At 41.4% G+C, this 22,657-nt stretch overlaps 2 protein-coding genes across 11 annotated transcripts in view; both read left to right on the top strand.

Annotated features, from left to right (window-relative positions):
• The first annotated feature begins 136 nt into the window (after positions 1-136).
• On the top strand, positions 137-8,144 carry Harbi1 (harbinger transposase derived 1). 3 transcript variants are annotated; one of them, XM_015477844.2, is made up of 3 exons: positions 137-289; positions 1,219-2,037; positions 7,257-8,144. In XM_015477844.2, the coding sequence occupies exons 2-3, from the start codon at positions 1,368-1,370 to the stop codon at positions 7,634-7,636; spliced, it is 1,050 nt and encodes a 349-aa protein (XP_015333330.1). In that variant the 5' UTR covers positions 137-289; positions 1,219-1,367; the 3' UTR covers positions 7,637-8,144. The 3 variants fall into 3 exon arrangements, with proteins under 3 accessions (XP_015333330.1, XP_015333331.1, XP_015333332.1); XM_015477845.2 differs by having other exon boundaries at positions 214-336; XM_015477846.2 differs by lacking the exon at positions 137-289 and adding an exon at positions 394-703.
• A 12,026-nt stretch (positions 8,145-20,170) lies between these two features.
• Positions 20,171-22,657, top strand: part of Ambra1 (autophagy and beclin 1 regulator 1) — a 182,180-nt gene continuing 179,693 nt past the window's right edge. For 4 of the 8 annotated variants that reach the window (XM_048788700.1, XM_015477839.2, XM_015477840.2 and 1 more), the window contains exon 1: positions 20,177-20,406. The gene's annotated coding sequence lies outside the window, so the exon portion shown is untranslated. Of the gene's footprint in view, positions 20,407-22,657 lie in introns of all 8 variants that reach the window. The other 4 variants (XM_015477843.2, XM_015477841.2, XM_048788699.1 and 1 more) reach the window with 2 other exon arrangements.

Genomic DNA, 22,657 nt, shown 5'->3' with positions numbered 1-22,657 from the left:
GTCTTCCTAGGAAAATTTTTCATGCCCCTCAGGAGCAAAAAAATACCGAATGAGAGGTGTTTTTGAAACATCGAGACCGTTGGAGAGCCGTGTGGAATGTGCGGAGACGAAGCGTAGGCCGCGGCGGCAGCGGCAGTGAGGACGCGGCGTGGGGCGGGCGCTGACGCCAAGGGGGTGGTGCCCCCGTTGCGCCCCGTGGCAGCCTGTGTGCGGCCGCTGGTTCCGGAGGAGGGCCGGCCTGCTCTGGGTGGGTGGAGTATCCGCCTGGTAACCTGGCAGCCACAGCGAGGTGGGTGACTAGCCTTGGGACGTTTTGGCGGTCGCCATCAGACTTCGGTATCCCCCTGCCTTTTTTTTTTTTTTTGGTAGTGGGTTTTGAACTCCGGGGCACTGGACCACTGAGCCACATCCCCAGTCCTACTTTGTATTTTATTTAGAGACAGGGTCTCACTGAGTTGCTTAGCGCCTAGCCTTGCAGAAGTTGGTTTTGAACTAGAGATCCTCCTGTCTCAGCCTCCCGAGCCGCTAGGATGACAGACGTGAGCCACGGCGCCGGGACTCGGTACCCCTTGTTAACGCGCCTTTGTAAAAGTGGCGGAGTCGCCTCCTAACCTGGCTCTCTCCGCCTCTCCCTTGGCGCCTTCCTTTCAAACCGACTGGACTTCCTTCCCAGCCTTTAGCCTTTCCGTTTGGATTTCTTTTGGTGAGAGCACAGCCTAATTTTATAGCAGTGCGCGTCCCCCAGACTGGGTAGTGCATTGCTAAACTTTTTTTTCCCCCTCTCTCCTCCCGCGCCCTTCCGCACCCTCGTGAAACTGGTTTGACACCCCGATATCTGTCTGGTATTTATCGTGTAGACCCATGGGACTCTGGATAACAAACCTATGACTAATTCTTAACCAAGGTCGTTATGACTTCTCATCTGTTTTGTGGCTTGTATAGATAGGAGCATCCTTCTTTTATCTTGCCATAATTGTGCCATCACCCCCACTAATCTTTTGCTGTTCTCAGTTGAAATGCCAGGTGTTAAATGAACCATCGAACTTAACTCCCATTATCCTTCAAACCAGACCAAGTTTGTTGTGCAGCCATGAACTTGTAGATACAACCCCTTTTGCCTCAACAAAAATGGATGGTCTCAAAATGTGCTGTTGTAGCGTTTGAGCCACTTTAATGTCTTTGGTAGGTTTCTAATTTTTTTTCTTTTAACCTTTACAGACAGAAGATTATAAATGCCAGAACCATTTAACTGGTGGTTAGCTGTTGAATTCTGACACTTCCTTAAATACCTTCCTGTACCAACATCCTCATTGGGAAGAGTTCATAAAAAGTAGCAGATAGAAGGAGAGACAACATTCACATTTGGTATGGCTATACCCATAACTGTTCTTGATTGTGATCTCTTGCTATATGGCCGAGGTCACCGGACATTGGACCGTTTTAAACTGGACGATGTAACTGATGACTACTTGATGTCTGTGTATGGGTTTCCTCGTCAATTCATTTATTATTTGGTGGAGCTCTTGGGGGCGAGTCTTTCTAGACCTACACAAAGATCCAGGGCTATTAGCCCAGAGACACAAATCCTCGCAGCATTGGGCTTTTATACCTCAGGTTCCTTCCAGACTCGAATGGGAGATGCTATTGGAATTAGTCAGGCCTCTATGAGTCGTTGTGTTGCCAATGTCACAGAAGCACTTGTGGAAAGGGCCTCACAGTTCATTCACTTTCCAACTGACGAAGCATCCACACAGGCTCTGAAAGATGAATTCTATGGGTTGGCAGGGATGCCAGGGGTGATAGGCGTGGTTGACTGTATCCATGTGGCAATCAAGGCACCAAATGCTGAAGACCTCTCCTATGTGAACCGCAAGGGTCTGCATTCTTTAAACTGCCTGATGGTGTGTGACATCAGAGGAGCACTAATGACTGTGGAGACAAACTGGCCAGGTAGCCTACAGGACTTTGCTGTGCTGCAGCAGTCTTCTCTAAGCAGTCAATTTGAAGCTGGGATGCACAAAGAGAGCTGGCTTCTTGGTAAGTCTGAAGGTATAAATCTTTGTCATAGAAAAATTATGTAGTAGAGTAGAATGAAGTATTCTACAATAGAGTCTACAGTCCTGAATCTGAGTCCTTTGAAATTTTTTTAAGATCTCAGGTGAAAATGCTCTGAGCTTTAATTTTTATTCTCATTCTCCTCCTCCTCCTCCTCCTCCTCCTCCTTCTCCTCCTCCTCCTCCTNGGATTTATTTTAGATATTCATGTTCATAAGTATGCAAAACTAAATTATATATATATATATATATATATATATATATATATATATATATATATATATATATATTGTATATAAAACTTTGCACTGCCCACTAGGCATGACAGCATGCACCTGTAATCCTAGATACTCAGGAGGCTGAGGCAGAAGATTTGTAAATTCAAAGCCAGTCTGGGAAATTTTAGGGAGACCCTGTGTCCCAATAAAAAATAAGCCAGGCTGAGTGCCATAAGCTTGTAATCCCAGCAGCTCTGGAGGCTAAAGCAAGAGGATTGCAAGTTCAAGTCCAACCTCAGCAATTTACTGAGGCCTGAAGCAACTTAGTGAGACCCTATCTCAAAAACTAAAAAGGGCTAGGGATGTAACAGCTCAGTGGTAAAGCACCCCTGGGTGTGATCCCCAAAACCCCAATACCAAACAAAACAGAAATCCCAAATCCTTGAGCCTGACAGCTTAGTTTTTAGTTTTTAGTTTAGGGTAGAGGTGGGAGAGATGGATATTGCAACATTTAAGGTTGCAATTTGGTCCCAGGCCACATGCTAAGCAGGAAGAAACCTAGGAAAATATACCCATGGAAAAAAAAAATAAAAAAAAAGAAAATATACCCATGGAATTTGAAAAAGTGGAAACTGACTACCTTAGAAATACCCTTAGAAAGTCTCCATGAGCTCTAAACAGGAAAACTAGTTTGAGAACCCCTGATTTGTATAATGTTTCACAGATTTTCAAGATAAAAAGACTCATATAATTCAGAGAAGTGGTGTTCACCTTTGATCCCGCTGACTTGAGAGGCAGAGGCAAGTTTGAGGGGCTAGCCTCAGCAACTTAGTGAGACCCTCAGTAATTTAAAGAAACCCTTTCTCAAAAAAAAAAAAAAAAGGACTGGAGAATACAGCTCAGTGGTAAAGTGTCATGCCTGGGTTCAATCCTCATTACTAAAATAAGTAAATAAATTGTATGGCTGGGAATACATATATAGCTCAGTGGTAGAGCACTTGCCTACTCTAGTGGGAGAACCTGGGTTCAATTCCCATGCTGGGGGAAAAAAAAAAAAAGCCAGGTACCTTGGCTTACATCTGTAAAGCATCTGGAGGCTGAGGCAAGAGGATTACAGGTTCAATGCCAGCCTCAGCAATTTAGCAAGACCCTGTCTCAAAGTAAAAAATGAAGACAGTTGGGGATGTGGCTCAGTAATAGAGCACCCCTGAATTCAATTTCCAGAACCACAAAAAACAAAACTCAGGAATGAGAATTTTCAAGGATACATCATAGACATCCATTTTTAACAAGTGTGTTGAATGATTTTTATGATTGGAAGATAGTGGTCTCTAGAGGATGTGAGGACAGTGGAATAAACAAGGTTCATAAGAGTATGAGGAATGACAAGCTGCTCAAAAGAGGTATTTTAATGAGAGTAACAAACATTAGAAAGCTGATTGTATCTTCACACCATCAGATTTGTGAAATATTCTAGATATATCAAACTTAGAACAAGATTTTATTTCCCTTTGTTTCTTTAGCATATATTCACTTAAGAGTGTATCCCTTCCTGTCCTCATTCTCATCTATCCCTTCTGGGTGCATTACCTAAATTCTCCTCCTCTAAATATACCCACTCCTGGAAATGATTCAGCCTGAGTTCTTATTTTGTCAGTTCTTGGCCTAGTCCTGTTAAGCAGCTTTGGGTAAAATCTGCCAGAATGTCTTGTGGATGACTGATCATATAAGCAATTATAATCTGTTTAACAATTTTGATCCTAATCCCCTCTTAAGTGTTTGTTTTACAGTGATGTTCACAGTATAACCAGTTGATGATGGTGGAACATTTTAGGAAATTAATTGGGTGGCCTATATATCTCCCTCCATTTGAGGACCATACTATTTCTTAGAGAAATCATAACAAATATTATTTAACATCTCTGCTTTTAGGCATTCATCATAGATGTTTATCTTAGTTCCTTTTATGGCATTTACCATTATTTTAGTGATTCTGAATCTGAAATTAGCATTTAGTGACTAAGCTCTTCCCCTTGCCTGAGATATCAAAGGATGGATGACATATATTTTGATCTTCTTGTTTGTAAAATGAATTTAATGTCGAACCTGGTAGAGTTGGGATTGGATAATAAGAAATAATATTTAAAAAGCACAACCTGACACATACCTGTAATCCCAGCTACTTGGGAGGCTGAAGCAGGAGGATGACAAATTCAAGGCCAGCCTGGGCAATTTAGCAAGACCCTGTTTCAAAATAAAAACTGAAAAGGGCCGAGGATGTAGCTCAGTAGTAGAGTAGCCCTGGGTTCAATACCTAGAACCACACAGAAAGCAGGGGAGGGGAGATAGGGAAGGAGAGGTGGAAAGAGGAAGGAAGCAGGGAGGGAAACAACAACATTTGTGGTACTGGGGATTGAACCCAGGGGCACTCTACCACTGAGCTCTATGCCCAGTCCTTTTTATTGTTTGTTTTGAGACAAGATCTCCATAAATTGTGGAGGCTGACCTGGAACTTGTGTTCCTCTCACCTCAGCCTCTGCAGTTACTGTGATTTCTTTATAGGTGTGTGCCACCACACTCAACACAACAATATCAGTTTCTTAAATTTGGTGTTTTAATAGGGATGAGGTCAATTGAAAGAATAGGTCATACTAAGAAGGAAAAAAAGTCAATTAAGTATAAAATTTTAAAATTTTGTGTGGCTTTCTAGTTATTTGCAGTTAATCCAGTTAGAAATATTAGTTCCTAAAAGAAACTAGTCCTCTATTTTTGGAACAGTACCCAGCACTAAACAATCCATATTATTTACTGTAATTGATGGTGGGTCAGAAGCACAGTGATTGTGCAAGTTGGTACTCCAGGGCCTATTGTCTGTCTCAGATTTCTAACAGGATGTGGCTCTGTGTGAGACACTTCATCTGCCAGACACAGTGAGTCAGGACAATTAAACATTATAGAATCATTATGCTGTTAGGACATTGCACCCCAGTTTTGTTTGTTTTTGTTAGCACTTCCCAGGATCATTTGATAAGGAAGTCACTTAAGGGGAATGCCTTGTGTGTGTTATTTTAGCATTTTTTTTTTGTAGTTGTAGATGCACAGCATGTCTTTATTTTATTTGTTTATTTTAATGTGGTGCTGAGGATCTAACCCAGTGCCTCACATGTGCAAGGCAAGCGCTCTGCCACTGAACTACAGCCTCAGCCCTTATGTGTGTTATTTTAATTGACTTCTGATTACATTTCCTCCTCACTATTTATACATCATTATATTTATGTTCTCCCTATTAATGTAAAATTCTTCCAGTTCCTCTGTGACAAAACCATGTTCCAGTTCTATTGCAATAGCTAGGAAGGCAGAACACCTGAGTTCTGATCACTACCACACATACTGGGACTTTTATCCTCCTCAGCTCTAGAAGGATGAATTATTGTTGTGCCATGGAATACTTTGAAATTCCTATTTTTCAGGAATTTTCAGATCTGAAAGCTTAGTGATAAAGTAATCCCAATTGTTTTGGGATCTTCTGGTAGAATTCTCTTTTTCTTTCTTTTCTTTTCCCCTCCCTCCCTCTCCCACCCTTCTCCCCCCTTTATTCAGTACTGGGGATTAAATCCAAAGTTGTTTTATCACAGAGCTACATTCCCAGTACTTTTTATTTTGAGACAGGGTATCCGTAGTTGCTGCATCAAACTTGGGATCCTCCTTTCTTGACTTCCTTGTAGCTGGGATTATGGGCACATGCCAGCATGCTGGAAATACTCTTTTTTTCTGTTTTGTATTTTTCTTGCTCTTTAGAGATTTTGAAGATTGGCATGCTTTTGATTGTTTTTTATGGTATTGGGCATTGAACTCTGGGGCTCTCTATCACTGAGCTATATCCCCAACCCTTTTGTTGTTATTGTTATTGTTGTTACTGGAGATTGAACCCAGGGGCACTTAATCACTGAGTTACATCCTCAGTCCTTTTTTAATTTAAAAATTATTTGGTTTGTTTTGAGACAGGGTCATGCTAAGTTGTTTAGGGTCTCGCTAAATTGCTGAGGCTGACCTCAAACATGTGCTCCTCCTGCTGCAGCCTCCTGAGTTGCTGAGATTACAGGCATGCACCACTGGGACTGATGCTATTTGATAGAAGGATATTTAGTCTTTTATTAAGAAACAATATCTCTGAATTTGAAAAATCCATGGGTGGGTTAGGGTTGTGGCTCAGTGGTAGAGCGCTCGCCTAACATGTGAGGCACTGGGTTCATCCTCAGCACCACATAAAATAAAAAGTAAAGATATTGTGTCCACCTATAAGTAAGAAATAAATATTTAAAAAAAGAAAAATCCATGGGTTTGGGGTGTAACTCAAAGGTAGAATGCTTGATTTGCACAAGGCCCTGGGTTTAATCCCCAGCCCTCAAAAACTACAAAAACCCTGGAATTTTATTTCCTTCAGTTCCTCCACCTTTTTCCTGTATTTTTTTCAGATTTGGCTTTTGTTAGCTCTCAGCTTTTTTTTTTTTTTTTTTTCTGTTGGTTTTAACCAAGGATATTCCCAGCCAAGACTCGTGTCTTAAGCTCGTGACTTTGGCAAGCTTTCTTTTTACCACAACATTTTTCTCTCGTTGTTTCTGGTGTGCTTGGTTCCAAAGGCTGTGTGTGTGTGTGTGTGTGTGTGTGTGTGTGTGTGTGTGTGTGAGAGAGAGAGAGAGAGAGAGAGAGAGATTGTGAATGGGGATTGAACCCAGGTGCTCTCAAACACTAAGCGACATTCCCAGACTTTTTTTTTTTTTGGACAGTCTTGCTATGTTTCCCAGTCTGGTCTTGAACTTGTCATCCTCCTGCCTTAGCCTCCTGAGTAGCTGGGATTACAGCAGTGCACCACTGTACCTGGTTCATTATATTTTCTTGTCCATCCTCAATATCTTCCAGAATTTTACTTCTTACTTGTAATACCCTTATAATCACTTATGATTTCTTTGGGCCTTCCACACAGGTGACAGTTCCTTCTTTCTCCGCACTTGGCTTATGACCCCACTTTCCATTCCTGAAACTCCAGCTGAAAATCGGTATAACATGGCCCATTCTGCAACTCACAGTGTGATTGAGAAGACTTTTCGAACCCTCTGCTCCCGTTTCCGCTGCCTGGATGGATCCAAGGGGGCACTGCAGTACTCACCAGAGAAGTCCAGCCACATCATCTTGGCTTGTTGCGTCCTCCACAACATCTCTTTGGAGCATGGAATGGATATTTGGTCCTCTCCAATGACGAGACCCATGGAACAGCCCCCTGAGGAAGAGTATGAGCACATGGAGTCTCTGGACTTAGAGGCTGACCGTATCCGTCAGGAGCTGATGCTTACTCATTTTAGCTAATGTAGAAGACAGGGAGGAGACTTTCCAGAAGGAATTGTGACAAATGTTCCCCCTCACCACCCCCTACACAGTTCTATCATCCAGCATGACTGAGTGTGCAGACACTTGTCAAAAATTGACATTTAATCTGTTTGTTTTAGAAGGGTCGGAGCTATGCCAGAATATCTTGATTCATTTGAAAATGTGTCAACCAAACAGAAGCCAAGTCAAGGGTTTCCTACTATCCAGTGAACTCCAGGTTAAGCACCACTCATTTGAAAGTGCAGTGGTTGCAAGCATTTATGATTATTCCTACAAAGTTATACTAAAGTGGGGAACTACACAGCAAAAACATTTTTTTTTATTTTTAATTATTGGTATTTCAAATGAAAATAATAAATAGTTGTCCCAAATTATATGGGTGATACTTTAGTTTTTCTTCTTTGTTGCCTATGTAGGCAAATGTGAATAGTGAGTTGACCATTTGAGGGAATGGTCTTCTAATATAAGTAAATGGCAACTGATCTGAGTTCGTGGCTTTGTGTTTTATTTGTTAGTACTGTGGATTAAACCCAGGGCCTCACAAATGCTAGGCAAGCACTCTGTCACTGAGCTATAACCCCAACCCTTTATATATATGTGTGTGTGTGTGTGTGTGTGTGTGTGTGTGTGTGTTTATGTATGTGTTGTACCAGGGATTAAACCTAAGGGTGCTTTACCACTGAACTACATCTTTAGCCTTGGCTGGTTGGTTGGTTTTTATTGGATATGGAGGATTGAACTCTGGGGTACTAGGCAAGCAAGCCACATCTCCAGCCCTGTTTTGTATTTTATTTAGAGACAGGATCTTACTGAGTTGCTTAGTGCCTTGCTTTTGCTGAGGTTGGCTTTGAACTCATGATCCTCCTACCTCAGCTTCCCAAGCTACTGGGATTATAGGTGTACACCACTGCACTGGCTTCCAACCAAATTTATTGTTTATTTGGAGAAAAAGTCTCACTTAGTTGGTTAGGGCCTTGCTAAATTGCTGGGGCTGGTCTTGAACTTAGAATCATCCTGCCTCAGTCTCCTGAGCTGCTAGGATTACAGGTGTGCACCACCATGCCCAGCCTCAGCTCTTTTTAAAAATTTTTATTTCAAGATAAAGTCTTGCTGTATTGTCTAGGCTGTCCTTGAACTTGCAATACTCCTGCCTCAGCCTCCCAAGTAGCTTTGTATTTTTAAGAGGACATTAAAGACTATTTGAAGCTCCTATCTTTAGCATGTTTGCGGTAATTGGACTACACTTTGAATGTGGTTCCTAGGGGAGACATCTAAACTCCAATCTCTTATTTACCCCTGAGTCAGAGTTAGATGCTAAATGGGTTTAAAAACCCAGTCTATTTTTTTTTTACCTTTATTTTATTTATTTATTTATTTGGTGCTGAGAATCAAACCCAGTGCCTCACACATGCTAAGTGAGTGCTCTACTAGTGAGCCACAACCCCAGTCCCCCCAGTCTGTTTATTTTATTATTATCATTTGTGTGTGCATGGTACTAGAGATTGAACCCAGGGGTGCTTAGTATTGAACTATACCCTGAACCTTCTTTTTTTTTTTTTTTAAAGAGAGAGAGAGAATTTTTTTTAATATTTATTTTTTAGTTTTTGGCGGACACAACATCTTTGTTTGTATGTGATGCTGAGGATCGAACCTGAGCCGCACGCATACCAGGTGAGCACGCTACCATTTGAGCCACATCCCCAGCCCCTATCCTGAATCTTCTTTATTTTTTTATTTCAAGACAGGGTTTCTTTAAGCTGATAAGGCTTGTCTTGAACTTGGGATCCTCTGCCTCAGCTTCTCAGGTTACTGGGATTACACGTGTGCACCATGCACCAGGCTCTATGTTTCTTATGACCATATCTATTTGGTCATTCCATTTTGAAATTTCTCATACAGAAAAAAAGATTTAGGGAATAAAGAGGGCGGTAGAACATCTTAAAAGGGAGATTAAAAGGAAAGAGTTACTTGGTTTGAAATAAATTCTGGAGTTAGACCTTAGATATTTTGTATGGAGAATAATGGACGGAATTTCTGAGGAAACAATCCCTTAGCAAGTCATTCTAAAATTACACTGACATAAAAATAACCTGATTGGAATAATGAAAGTGTGAACTAGATTCACACATTGGTGCCTTTGCTGGGACAAAAAGATTTTTCTGAGGATTGTCTTGTTCCCAGTTCCTCAGTCACTCACCATGTGATACTTCTGAATTGTCCTCTTGGATCCTTTCCTACCTGCCTTTGGCAGTGTTAATCTGTGATTTTTGAAGTAAAGAAATGAACAGCTGATGACAGAAGAAGTTTGGAAATAAATTGAAGATGACTCATCCTCAAGATTAAAAACAATGATGGATTATTATCTGCTGTTTATTTCCACTCCAAATGTTCTTTCCCATCATTATCCTTCTCTATGTAGAGTGGGTCCATTTGGCAGCAGGTTGTACTTCATATATACAGGGATATCATTGAGGTGGGAGTAAACAATGAAGAGGTAATGGAAACTAGTTCTATTTATTGTACAATAGAGGTGCCCTGTTATATATTTTTTCTTTGTAAAATTTACTTGTAAGCCGGGTGCAGTAGCAGAGGCCTGTAATCCTAAATCCTAGTAACTCAGAAAACCAGGCAGGAGAAAAACAAATTTAAGGCCAGCTTGGGCAATTCAGCTCTAAAAAATAAAACACTGTGGATGTGGCTTAGTTGTATAGTATCCCAGAGTTCATTTTCTAATGAACTGCAAAAAGAAAAAGAAAAAATGGGCTAGCCATTTAGCTCAGTGGTAGAACACTTATCTAACATGCAGAAGGACCTGGTTCAATCCCTAGTACTTAAAAAAAAAAAAATTGTGACCCCACCCCCCAGCTTGCTTTGTCTTTCTAATAAGGCAGTGTTTTGACTCACAGTCTTTCCTTAGTCTCTGGAAATGGGTGTTTTTGCCATAAAGCTTTTGTTCTATTACGCATGTGGAATCTAGGAGAGGGTTACTGCCAACCACATATTATAATCAGCAAGGTGGAGTGTGATCAAAGAAAATGCCCCACATTTTAACCTTACAAAACTAAATGGAAGAAATACTGGGGTTTTTCACAACTCACTAGATGGTGGCATGAAGCCTGAGTGGGAGGGACAGTCTTGGAGAGATTCCAAAAGCAATTTCAAGTCTATTTTCTTGCACACCAAAGACAATCTCTATGCACTGAACTGACTGAACTTGGCTGGCACTTTTTTTTCCCAGGAATCATTTTATTTCCTAATGATTCCACAAGATAACTCATCAAATGTACACCTTTAGCTGGGCGTGGGGGTGCATGCTATAATCCCAACAGCTTGGGAGGATGAGACAGAGGATGGCAAATGCAAAGCCAACCTCAGCAACTTAGCAAGGATGTTTTTACCATAAAGTTTTTGTTCTATTATGCATATGACATCTAGGAAAGGGTTACTGCCAACCACATATTAAAATCAGCAAGGTGGAGTGTGATCAAGGAAAATGCCCTGCATTTTAACCTTACATAACTATGTGTAAGAAATACTGGGGTTTGGGCTGGGGCTGAGGCTCAGTGGTAGAACACTAGCCTGGCACATGTGAGGTACTGAGTTCGATCCTCAGCACCACATAAAACTAAAAGGTATTATGTCCACCTACAACTAAAAATACACACACACACACACACACACACACACACACCCTACAGAGAAATACTGCAGTTTTTCACAGGTTAACTCACTAGATGGTGGCATGAAGCCTAAGCAATTTTACAAGGCCTAGGGTGGAGATGTGGATCAGTGGTTAAGCACCCCTGGATTCAATCCTTGGTACTCCGCGCCCCGACAAATGTCCACTTTTAATATCAGTTCAACCTGGACTTTATTTATTTATTTATTTGGTACTGGGGATTGAACTCAGGGGCACTTGACCACCAAGCCACATCCTCAGCCCTATTTTGTATTTTATTTAGAGACAGGGTTTCATTGAGTTGCTTAGCGCCTGGCTTTTGCTAAGGCTCACTTTGAACTCCTCTTGCCTCAGCCTCCCAAACTTCTGGGATTACAGATGTGCGCTACCATGCCCGGCTCAACCTGGATTTTTATAGGTTAGAAATTTTTTTCAGTCCATAGTTATACTGTCCCTAAAATGATCTAGGGGAGGGATTGGGCTTGTGTTGTTGTTTTTGTTTGTTTGTTGTACTGGGGATTGAAGCCAGGATCACTCTACTACTCTACCACTGAGTTATATTCCCAGTCCTTTTTTATTTTTCATTCTGAGACAGGATTTCACTAAGTTGCCCAAGCTGACCTCAAACTTATGATCCTCTTGCTTCAGCCTCCAGAGCCACTGGTTTACAGGTTCCAGGTCCATAGGTGGTTTTATTTTTTTAAGTTTATTTATTATTATTATTATTATTTTATATATTTTTTATTTGTTTATTTTTATGTGGTGCTGGGAACTGTACCCAGGCAAGCGCTCTACCACTGAGCTATGGCCCCAGCCCCAGTTTATTTATCATTTTTTAGAAATACATAACAGCAGAGTGTATTTTGATATACACTCTGGAGTATAACATTCTAATTAGGATCCCTGTCTTGTGTACATGATATGGAGTTTCACTGTGGTGTATACATATATGTACAAAGGAAAATAGGGTTTTTTTTTATAATTGATTGAGAAGGCTTCTCCCCTTGAGTTCCTTTGTATGGATTTTTATCCTCTTCCTGGCATGGTTTTAGGAAAGTATCCAGGATTTTGCCTATTTTATGCCAGCCTCATTTTTCCATAGAAAACTCTGTCTGGCTAGCATAGGAGTTTTTCAGATTTGTCCTTAAATGTTTCAAGACCACAAGGTTCTACATATATCAAGGGGAACTAACACATGATTGGAGCCTCACTAGTTTACCAATTCTAAACTATAAAAGTGAGGGACCATAGACATATTCTTGGTTTAAATGAACAGAACAAGAGTTGATTTTGAGACTAGCTTCAGCAGTTTAGCAAGACTCTGTCTCAAAATTTGCGGGGGGGAAAATGAGCCAGACATGGTGGTGCATGCCTTGTGATCTCAGTGGCTGGGGAGACTGAGGCAGGAGGACCATAAGTTCCAGGCCAGCTTTGGCAACTTAGTGAGACCCTGTCTCAAAAAAATTAAATTTAGGGGCTGGGGATGTGGCTCAAGCGGTAGCACGCTCGCCTGGCATGCGTGCGGCCCGGGTTCGAGCCTCAGCACCACATACAAACAAAGATGAGTCTGTCGAGAATTAAAAAATAAATATTTTAAAAAAAATTAAATTTGGAAAAGGATTGGGAATCTAGCTTAGTGGAAAGGAACTCTGGGGTTCAATCCCCAGTACCAAATAACAGAGGCTAAACAAGTAATAGACACTTAATAATATGTTTCTATTTGTTTTTGGTGTTGCTTTCCTCTGGGGCAAAGTATTGAGCAAAGGGTCTCATGCATGTTTAGCATGCACTCTACACTGGGCCACATAGTAAGATTTTTATCCCTATCTTACACAAACTGAAAATAACTCAAACACTGGGCTTAGTGTCACTGTCCCTGGCAATGGTATAAATAGGAGGACAAGAAAATAAGACATCAAAAGATCTTACATTGGGCTGGGGTTGAGCACTCGCCTAGCATGCGTGAGGCACTGGGTTTGATCCTCAGCACCACATAAAGTAACATAAAGACATTAAAAATAATAATAATAATAAAAGATCTTACATTGAGCTGGATGTGATTTCGCACACATGTAATCCTAGCAGCTTGGGAGGCTGAGACAGGAGGATCATGAGTTGAAAGCCAGCTTCAGCCACAGCGCTAAGCAACTCAGTGAGACCCTGACTCTAAATAAAATACAAAAAAGGAGATGTGGCTTAGTGGTTGAGTGCCCTGAGTTCAATCCCTGGTACCAAAAAAAAAAAAAAAAAAATCTTACAATGAGTATGTATGTGTCCTCATGGCTCATTTTGCTCTCTAGGTCACATCAAGATTTTACAAATTGTAGTTATGAGAGATAATGGACTCAGAATTGACTTCATTCATTATAAGAATGGTAGTACAGCTGGGTAGTGATGGGCATACCAGTAATCCCATCTACCATGGAGACTGAGGCAGGGAGATGACAAGTTTGAGACCAGCTTCAGCAACTTAGTGAGACCCTATCTCAAAGTAAAAAATTAAAAGGGGTGGATATTAGCTCAGTGGTAGAGTGCCCTTGGGTTCAACACCCAGTAATGCAAATAATTAAGTAAAAATAAGTTTGTATTCAAAAATTGTAGGAATTAGTACAACCTCTATGGAAATCAGCATGGAAGACTAGGCTTCTCAGTATTTATCCTAAAGAACTGAAGTCATCATACTACAATGATAGAAATTGTTTATAGCAGCACAATTCACAATAGCCACACTAGAGAACCAGACTAGGTGTCCGTCAACAGATGAATGGATAAAGAAAATGTGGTATATACACAATGGAGTCTTATTCAGGCAGAGAGAAAAATGAAATTACATCATTTGCAGGAAAATAGATGGAACTAGAGACCACTATGTTAAGCTAAATATCTAGATAAATCAAACTCAGAAGATTAAGTCCCTATGTTTTCTCTCATATGTAGAAGCTGAGAGGAAAAAGAAAGGAAAGGTGGAAGCAGATCTCATGAAAATCAAAGGGAGATCAGTAGAGAAAAGGAGCCAAGGGATGGGAGGTGTGGAGAGAGGGGGTAGTACTGGGGAGTGGTATTGGTGGAATTATATTGTTATATTGTATATTGTATGCATGTAGGAATATGAAACAACAAATCCCATCACTATGTTCTGTCAGGAGCTGCTCTGGACAGGAGCTATGTACACACTTTTAAGTCCTGAGTAAAGAGGTACAGAACTTGTATTGAACCCATTGCAACGCAACTGGACCTTACCTCCACTGGGATAAGAGAGGTGTGCAGCTCCAGGAGTGGGCGTCACCTGATGGGGTTGGATTACACCCACTTGTTTGTTGTAACCCTACCCTCATTTGAATGGCTTCTCCCCAATAAAAGGATAAAAGGCGTGCTGCTTCTCTTTCTTGCCTGCCTTGCCCCCCTTGTGGGAGCTGTGGCTGAGGAGCAGCAGTCACTGAACCCAAAGAAAAGGTACTTTCTGTGTCTGTGTCTTTATTTAGTTAGCCCAAATTCATTTGTAGTGACCCTAATTGATTTAGTCATGTGTCGCAACAATAATGTACCAATAAAAAAATGTGGGAAAAAAGGTCCAAAATTCTACCTTACCTGAAAGCTGGGGGACCTCGATCCTAACACATAAAATTCACAGTTCTATTTTTCATGACTATGCCCTAAGACTCCCTTAGGATCATCAAATTTGAGTGATGAGATCTCTCAGTAGTAAATAGAAAAGTAGACCTCGGAAATCATAGTAACTGAGCTACTACATTGACGGTACCAACTGAGCTATATCTCCAGCCCCCTTTGTCATTCTAGAGCCTTAAACTGTCCATATATTTCAGGCTGGGGTTGTGGCTTAGAGGTAGAGCATTCACCTAGTATGCATGAGGCTCTGGATTTGATCCTCAGTACCACATAAAAATAAAACAAAGATATTGTGTCCACCTATAACTAAAAAAATAAATATAAAAAAAGTCCATGCATTTCTAGCTGTATTGATAAATTCCATCACTACAAACTTATCCTATATAAATAATCACAAAGAAGGAAGCACCTCATTCATTTCTTTCTTTCTTTCTTTTTTTTTTGGTACTGGGGATTGAATTCAGGGGCACTCAACCACTGAGCCACATCCCCAGCCCTTTTGTATTTCATTTAGAGACAGGGTCTCACTGAGTTGCTTAGCACCTCACTTTTGCTGAGGCTGGCTTTGAACTGGAGATTCTCCTGTCTCAGCCTCCCAAGCCACTGGGATTATGGGATTACAGGTGTGGCGTGCGCCACTGCACCTGGCTCCGCTCATACTATTCTTAAGCCAGTAGTTTCCTGCCATTCTGGGATCTCTCCTCTTTCCTTCTACTTTTATCATTCCAGCCCCAAGTGCATACATTACCCCCCACATAGCATGAGGAGAATAGGCTACAAAAGAACCCATTTGAATTGCAAAGATAAAATCTATAATTGGGGCTGGGGTTGTGGCTTCATGCTGGAGTGCTTTCCTGGCACGAGTGGGACACTGGGTTCCATCCTCCCCATCAAACAGAAATGAATGAATGGAATGGAGGTATTGTGTCCATCTACAGCTAAAAATCTTTTTTTTTTTGTTAATCTATAATTGGCTTGTTTTTCCCGCTCAAGGCCTACCCCCTCTTCCTGTACCTCTTTAGTAGGATGACTCAAGAACTGTTACAGAGTTGTTTCACCCTAGGTTCAAGCCTGGTTTTACCATTATAGAGGTAGTTTCTCAGAATACGGAGCCAAGATAAGGAACAGAGTCTCCTCCTTAATCCTTAATTTAGACAATTTTCCAAGCCAACATCCTTCAATCCTCTTTTCCTCATATAGATTTTACAAATTCATTCCATGTGATTGACAGTAGCAAGTAACTTTTTTTTTTTTTTTTTGGTGGTGGTGATGGTGGTACTGGGAATTAAAACCAAGGGCACTCTACCACTGAGTTCATCCCCAGCCCTTTATATTTTTTATTTTGAAACTGGGTCTCACTAAGTTGCCCAGTCAGGTCTCAAACTTGAGATCCTTCTGCCTCAACCTCCTAAATCACTGGAATTACGGGTACACTCCATCACACCTGACTGGCAAGGTACACTTATCTATCTATCTATCTATCTATCTATCTATCTATCTATCTATCTATTCATTCATTCTGGGAATTGATCCCGGACATGCTCTACCACTGAGCTACATCTGCAGCCCAATTTATTTATTTATTAAATTTTAAGGCAAGGTCTCTCTAAGTTGCTTAAAGCCTCACTAAATTGTTGAAGTTGGCCTTGAATTTGTGATCCACCTGCTTCAGTCTACTAAATTGCTGGGATTACAGGTGTGCGCCATCATCTGGCATCAGCGGACCTTTTAACTCTTACTTTTCTAGTATGACGTCAACTCCATGAAAATGAGAGCTAGCTTGGCTTTCTTATTTCCCCTGAAAGGTGTTCATCCCCATCTTAAATCGGGGTGGGGTGGGGGAGGTCCTGTTTTTCATGGGGGTTCCTCAGTGTGTCTGCAGTAGTTTATTGTTACACTGAAGCTTAAATCCACACTTGAAAGAGTTCCCTAAAGGAGACTGAGCCAGGTGTGGTCACATAGGCCTGTAATCCCACAGATTTGGGAGGCTGAAGCAGGAGGTACACAAATTCAAAGCCAACATCAGCAACTTGGCAAGGCCCTAAGCAATTTAGCAAGACCCTGTCCCAAAATAAAAAATAAAAAGTGCTGGAGATGTGGGTAAGTGGTAAAGTGCCCCTGGGTTAAATCTCTAGTAACTTCCCCCTCCAAAATAAGATCTTATCATAAATAATAAGGTTATAACTGCCTCTTTTCAACAGCAGCAATACCTATTACACAGGAAATATTTAGAAGCAACACATAGATTCAACAATGGGGAGCATGGTCAGTATATCCTCTCAATGGAATGTTGTGCAATCACTGAAAACAATTACTACAGCCTTTATTTTTATTTCCTTCTTAAGTCCAGTGCCTCACATGTACCCTACCACTGAGCTACATGCCTAGCCCATTTAAAATTTTATTTTGAGACAGGAACTGGCTAAATTGCCCAGGCTGGCCTCAAATTTACCATCCTCCTGCCTCAGCCTCCTGAGCGGCTGGGATTACAAGCATATGCTGCTATGCCCAGCCTATTAAAGGCTTTCTTTCTTTTCTTTTTTTTTTTTTTAAACCTTTATTTTATTTATGTGTGGTACTGAGAATCAAACCCAGTACCTCATACATTCTAGGCAAGTACTCTACCTCTGAGCTACAATCCCAGCCCTTGGGGTAATGACTTTTTGTGGTGCTGGGGATTGAACCCAGGGCCCTATGCATGGAAGACAAGCACCCTACCAAATGAGCTATATCCCCAGCCGAGCTATAATGACTTTTGGACAAGTGTGCTAAAACCATACTGTAAGGAAATGACTCTCTCTCTTAAAAATAAATAAATAAATATATTTAGTTGCAGGTGAACACAATACCTTTATTTCATTTTTACGTGGTGCTGAGGATCGAACCCAGTGCATCCTGTGTGCCAGGCAAGCATTCTACCACTGAGCCACAACCTCAGCCCCTTTTTAAAACCTTTAATAGGGAAATTATATGATGCAAAACATACAGTTGTATCTCTGCTTGAATTAAGCTTTTAAAAATTTGGTGTAGAAACCAGGTGGGTGCGGTGGCAAATACCTCTACCAGTGATGGGGGTGGGTAAACCAAGGAGGATTGTAAACTCAAGGCCAGCCAATTCAGTGAGACCCTCCCTGTCTCAAAAAAAAAAAAAAAAAAAAAATAGGATTGGGATATAACTAAGTGGTAAAAGTGCCCATGGGTTCAATCCCAAGTACCAAATTTGGTACTACAACTCCAGTTCTTTATATTATTTTGAGAGAGGGTCTTGCTAAATTGTTAAAGCTGGTCTCGAGTTTGCAACTCCTCCTCTGGAGTGTTTGGGATTACAGGCACCACCATGCTGAGCAAAATTTTGTGTTTTGGAAGCATGTTTTCAAGATCTTTCTTTTCTTTAGATTTTTTTAAATGTTGCTATAATGTTTATTTTAAAACCTTTTAAAACTATGACAGAAAATAAAAGCTTGAGTGGATGCTAATCCATAATGGGGGGAGGACATAGGAAAAATGGAGAAGCTTTGGGCAAAGGAGCGATGGGGGCAGGAAAGATGATGGAATGAGATGTACATCATTACCCTAGGTACATGTATGACTGCACATACGGTGCGACACTACATCGTGTACAACCAGAGAAATGAAAAGTTGTGTTGCAATTGTGTACAATGAATCAAAATGCATTCTGCTGTCATATATACTTAATTAAAATAAATTAATTAATAAAAAAAGGAAAAGCTTGGTTTCTTGTCCACATGAATGGCATATTGTGGATTTTTAAATTTTTTTAATATTTATTTTTTAGTTATCGGCGGACACAACATCTTTCTTTGTATGTGGTGCCAAGGATTAAACCCCGGGCCACACACTTGCCAGGCGAGCGCGCTACCGCTTGAGCCACATCCCCAGCCCTTTTTTTTTAAACTGGGCACTTAACTACTGAGCCACAACTCTAGTCCTTTTCTTCTTCTTCTTTTTTTTTTTGGAATAGGGTCTCATTAAATTGCTCAGGGCCTCGTTGAGAGCCTGAGGTTGGCTTTGAACTTGTGATCCTTTTGCCTCAGTCTCCTTCGTCACTGGGATTACGGGTGTGTGCCACTATGTCCATCTATGGATGGTTGATCTTATAACATGGGTTGTTTTTTAAACATTTTCACTGACTTAAAGGAAGTTTATATATTTACTTATTTTTGTGGTGCATGGGATAGAACCCAGGCCTTGTGCATGCGAGGTAAGTAACTTGCTACAGAGCTACCTCCCCAGCCTTAGAAGGAGATTTTTAAAAAGTCACAGTAAATTCTGAATGAGGTTAATATTTTAAGAAGCACTCTTTGACTTAGAATATAAATTATTAAAAGGCTTGGATTAAAAAAAACTAAAGGCTTGGATTATCTTTTTTTCCTTCTTTACCCTACTTCTGTGAGTCTCCTCCCTAGTTAGGAGGAGGTAGGTTTAGATGCTTATTGCTTATACTTGGTAACCCATACAATACTTGTGTTTTATTGGATTTTATCTGGAATGGGCATACAATTCATACTTGTGCTGAGCATATTCATTTGTTCCACTGGCCTAGCTTGCATCACTAGCACCCCCCACCCAAAAAGGAAAAAAAAAAAAAAAGACAGGAAAAATGAAAAGCCAGTGTAGTGAAGAAAATGCGAATCAGGTTTTGAACTTGTGATCATCATCTAAGAAACACACAGTTTTAGGCCTTTGGAAGAAAATATGCACACCGTGTACCCTTTTCCCCCTGCCTTAAGGTCAGAATACATAACCCTGGGTTTTCCCATGTTCTCTTGGCTTTGCTTGTAAGAGCTAAATTGGAACTTTAATAGCGACTGTTGACTTTGTTCCTCAGTCTCATATTTCATTCACCTCACTGTTAGGAAACTTACGTTAAAAGAGGTGAAGTGGTTTTCTCAGTTGGGACAAGTAGCGAAGTCCATAAGGTAGTCGCTGAACTAGACAACAATGTTATTGTGCTATGAGTTGATCTTAAGGCACGCTCACACAAAACTCCATTCTCAAAACAACTTAAATAGCAGGCAGCCACTAGGAAATGGCAGAAGCGCCGACTACGCTAAAGTTTATGATCTGGGTTTGTTTACTTATGCCTTGGACAGGAGCCGGACCTTGAGCAAGGGTTGCGAAGCTTTTCGACACTCTACTATAGCTCCTTGAACGATTGCTCGGGTCTCTTCCTTTGATGTCTGGGGTGTTCGTGCATTCGGTGATCTTTTGCGCCGTCTTCTTGCTTGATGTCTCCTGAGCAGCGGCGGCGGCGGTGGCGCCAGGTCGAGGGCTGAGTTACCCTCGAGGCCCTGGGCTCGGGCCGCTTTCTCCCGCCGGTCGGTAGAGCGGACCCCTTGCTTCCTTCCTGCCTCTTCAGCCCTTCTTTCTGTGGCTCAGTCCGCCCGCTGGGCTGCAAGCCGAGCCCTCGCCTGTCTTGCAGGTAGGCCCGGGAGGAGCCTGGGAGGCCTGGCCCGGCATCCTTCCGCCGCGGGGTTGAGAAGACCTTGGCGCTGGCGGGTGGGCGAGCCGGCCGGCCTCCGAGACACTACCTGAGGAGAGGCTGCCAGGCTGTGTTCGGGGGCGCGACCGGAGGGCTGTTCAGACTTGAGGGAGAAGGCGGAAGGAGGGAGAGGTGCTGGGGCTGCCCGGCAGGGGATGTTGGGTCTAGGGCGGGTGTCGGCACTCGTAGAGTGTAGGGGAAAAATAGCTTTCCAGGAACCGGTAGAGCTGTGTGTGTTTTGACCCGCCTCCTTCTCTCCCACCTAAAGCTCCGGGTGTCATGACTCAATTGCACTGGGGACCCCCACTGAGTCTAGCCTTTGAAGGGACCTTGGAGTAGGTTAGCGGCTGGTGAAACTAGGCCTTCGGGCTCTTCTGAACCTAATGTCAAGTTGTTCCCCGTCTGCTTTTTTTTTTTTTTGCGCAGGGAAACTGAGGCTGAGGTCTGAGACCTGATTTTTTTTTTTTCCCTGTATCCCCGACGGGTCATTAAATGCTCAGTAAGTCACTTTTTGTCATTTACCCGTTTTCTTTTTTTCATCTTCCCATTTTAACAGTCACTTTTGGCTCATAGTGATTTGTCTGCCTGTGACCACTTTTTACTAGGAATATAGATTCTGTCACTGGAGGCTTCCGAAGTTAAGGGGACTATGTGATCTTTTGGCTGGTTTTGTGTTTTCAACGTCTGTATCATTTTAGCGGGAGTAGCGATTATAGTTTCTTTCTGTTTCTTGATAAATAATTTTGTTTGCCCCCTCCAGTTTGCTAACTGGTTATTACTGATTTCTTCTCTTTAACCTGTTGTCCGGAAAAATTTCAGCTATGGTTAGTGTCCTACAGAGGATGCTTAAGACTTAGAGTTCAGACATTTCGTAGGCAACTTGTCTTGTTGGGGTCTGCTTTCTAGGAAGTATCCAAAAGAATCCCAAAGGGTTTCTTTCGGAACAGTTTTGTCACATTTGATCAGTGGTTTAGTTTCCTGTGTATACCTGAGTTGAAAAGACCGTGTATAAAAATAATTTCGATATTGAGATACGTAAGTTGAAGTTTAACGTGCTGTGAATACCATTATTCCCTTTTTCCCCCAACTTGGAAACTTTAGGGACTAAGTGTTCTTATTTAATTTTCACTGGACTTAGTACCATGATCCTAATCTGTATTACTTATTTATTGAAAAAAAAATCAGCCTAGAGGTCCTACGTTGGATAAGTTTCCATAATATTTAGCATCTGGTGGAGAATGACTTTAAGATTAGAGTATGGAATAAATTCCTAGTTTTTGGATAGAAACTATATAGGTCTGTGTTTCTTTGAAGTTCTAGGATTCTCTTCTGAGTTTTGGAAAGACTACTGTTTCTCTAACTTTGTTTGTTTGTGTGTGTGGTTTTTTTTTTTTTTTTTTACAATAAGATCTATTATGTTTTGTGTTCCAGGCCTCATGTCTCACATATGCTAGGCAAGGACTCTACCACTGAGCTACTATACCCCTAGCCCTGGGATCAGTGGGATTTTATTTATTTATTTAAAATATGTTCTTAGTTGTCAATGGACTTTTATTTCTTTATATGCGACGCTGAGAATCAAACCCAGTGTCTCACATATGCCATGGTAGCTCTCTACCACTGAGCCACAACTCCAGCCCGATCAGTGAGATTTAAATGAAGGGTCTTTGATCATAAGCAATTTCCTAGTTACCAGAACTGCAGTGTTCCCAATAAAAGGTTAATGAAGAGCCATCAGACACCCCCTTTTTTTTGGTATGGGGGTGGCATGGAGGAGGAGTTGAACCCATGGATGCTTAACCACTGAGCTACATCCCCAGGCCCTTTTATTTTTTGAGACAACGTCTTGCTAAGGTGCTTAGGGCCTTGCTGAGTTGCTAAGGCTTCCTTGAATTTTCAATCCTCCTGCCTCAGGCTTGTGAGTTGCTAGGATTATAGGTGTGCACCACTATGCCCAGCATCCACCAGACTATCTTTAAGGAGAATCTCGATTGGGAAATTAAGCTAAGAACGTGAATTCTCTGAAAAAGTATTTTTATGGTAGAAAAGAATGTATATCAGAGGAAAGAATTTAGAGAAAGAACTGTCATTGTCTGCTGGGGATTGATAGATTCTGCATAGAATTTAGAGTTATAAGTAGTATCTCAGATAGATTCTGCATAGAATTTAGAGTTATAAGTAGTATCTCAGA

This window comes from Marmota marmota, unplaced genomic scaffold (assembly GCF_001458135.2).
Source record: "Marmota marmota marmota unplaced genomic scaffold, marMar, whole genome shotgun sequence".
Lineage (NCBI taxonomy): Eukaryota > Metazoa > Chordata > Mammalia > Rodentia > Sciuridae > Marmota > Marmota marmota.
This window is presented reverse-complemented; position numbering and strand designations above follow the sequence as displayed.

Bases quoted from the DNA above. Each gene is read 5' to 3' on its own strand.
- Harbi1 (XM_015477844.2), top strand. From the start codon at position 1,368: ATGGCTATACCCATAACTGTTCTTGATTGTGATCTCTTGCTATATGGC. The intron at 2,038-7,256 runs GTAAGTCTGAAG...CCTTCCACACAG, and splicing joins CAAAGAGAGCTGGCTTCTTG to GTGACAGTTCCTTCTTTCTC.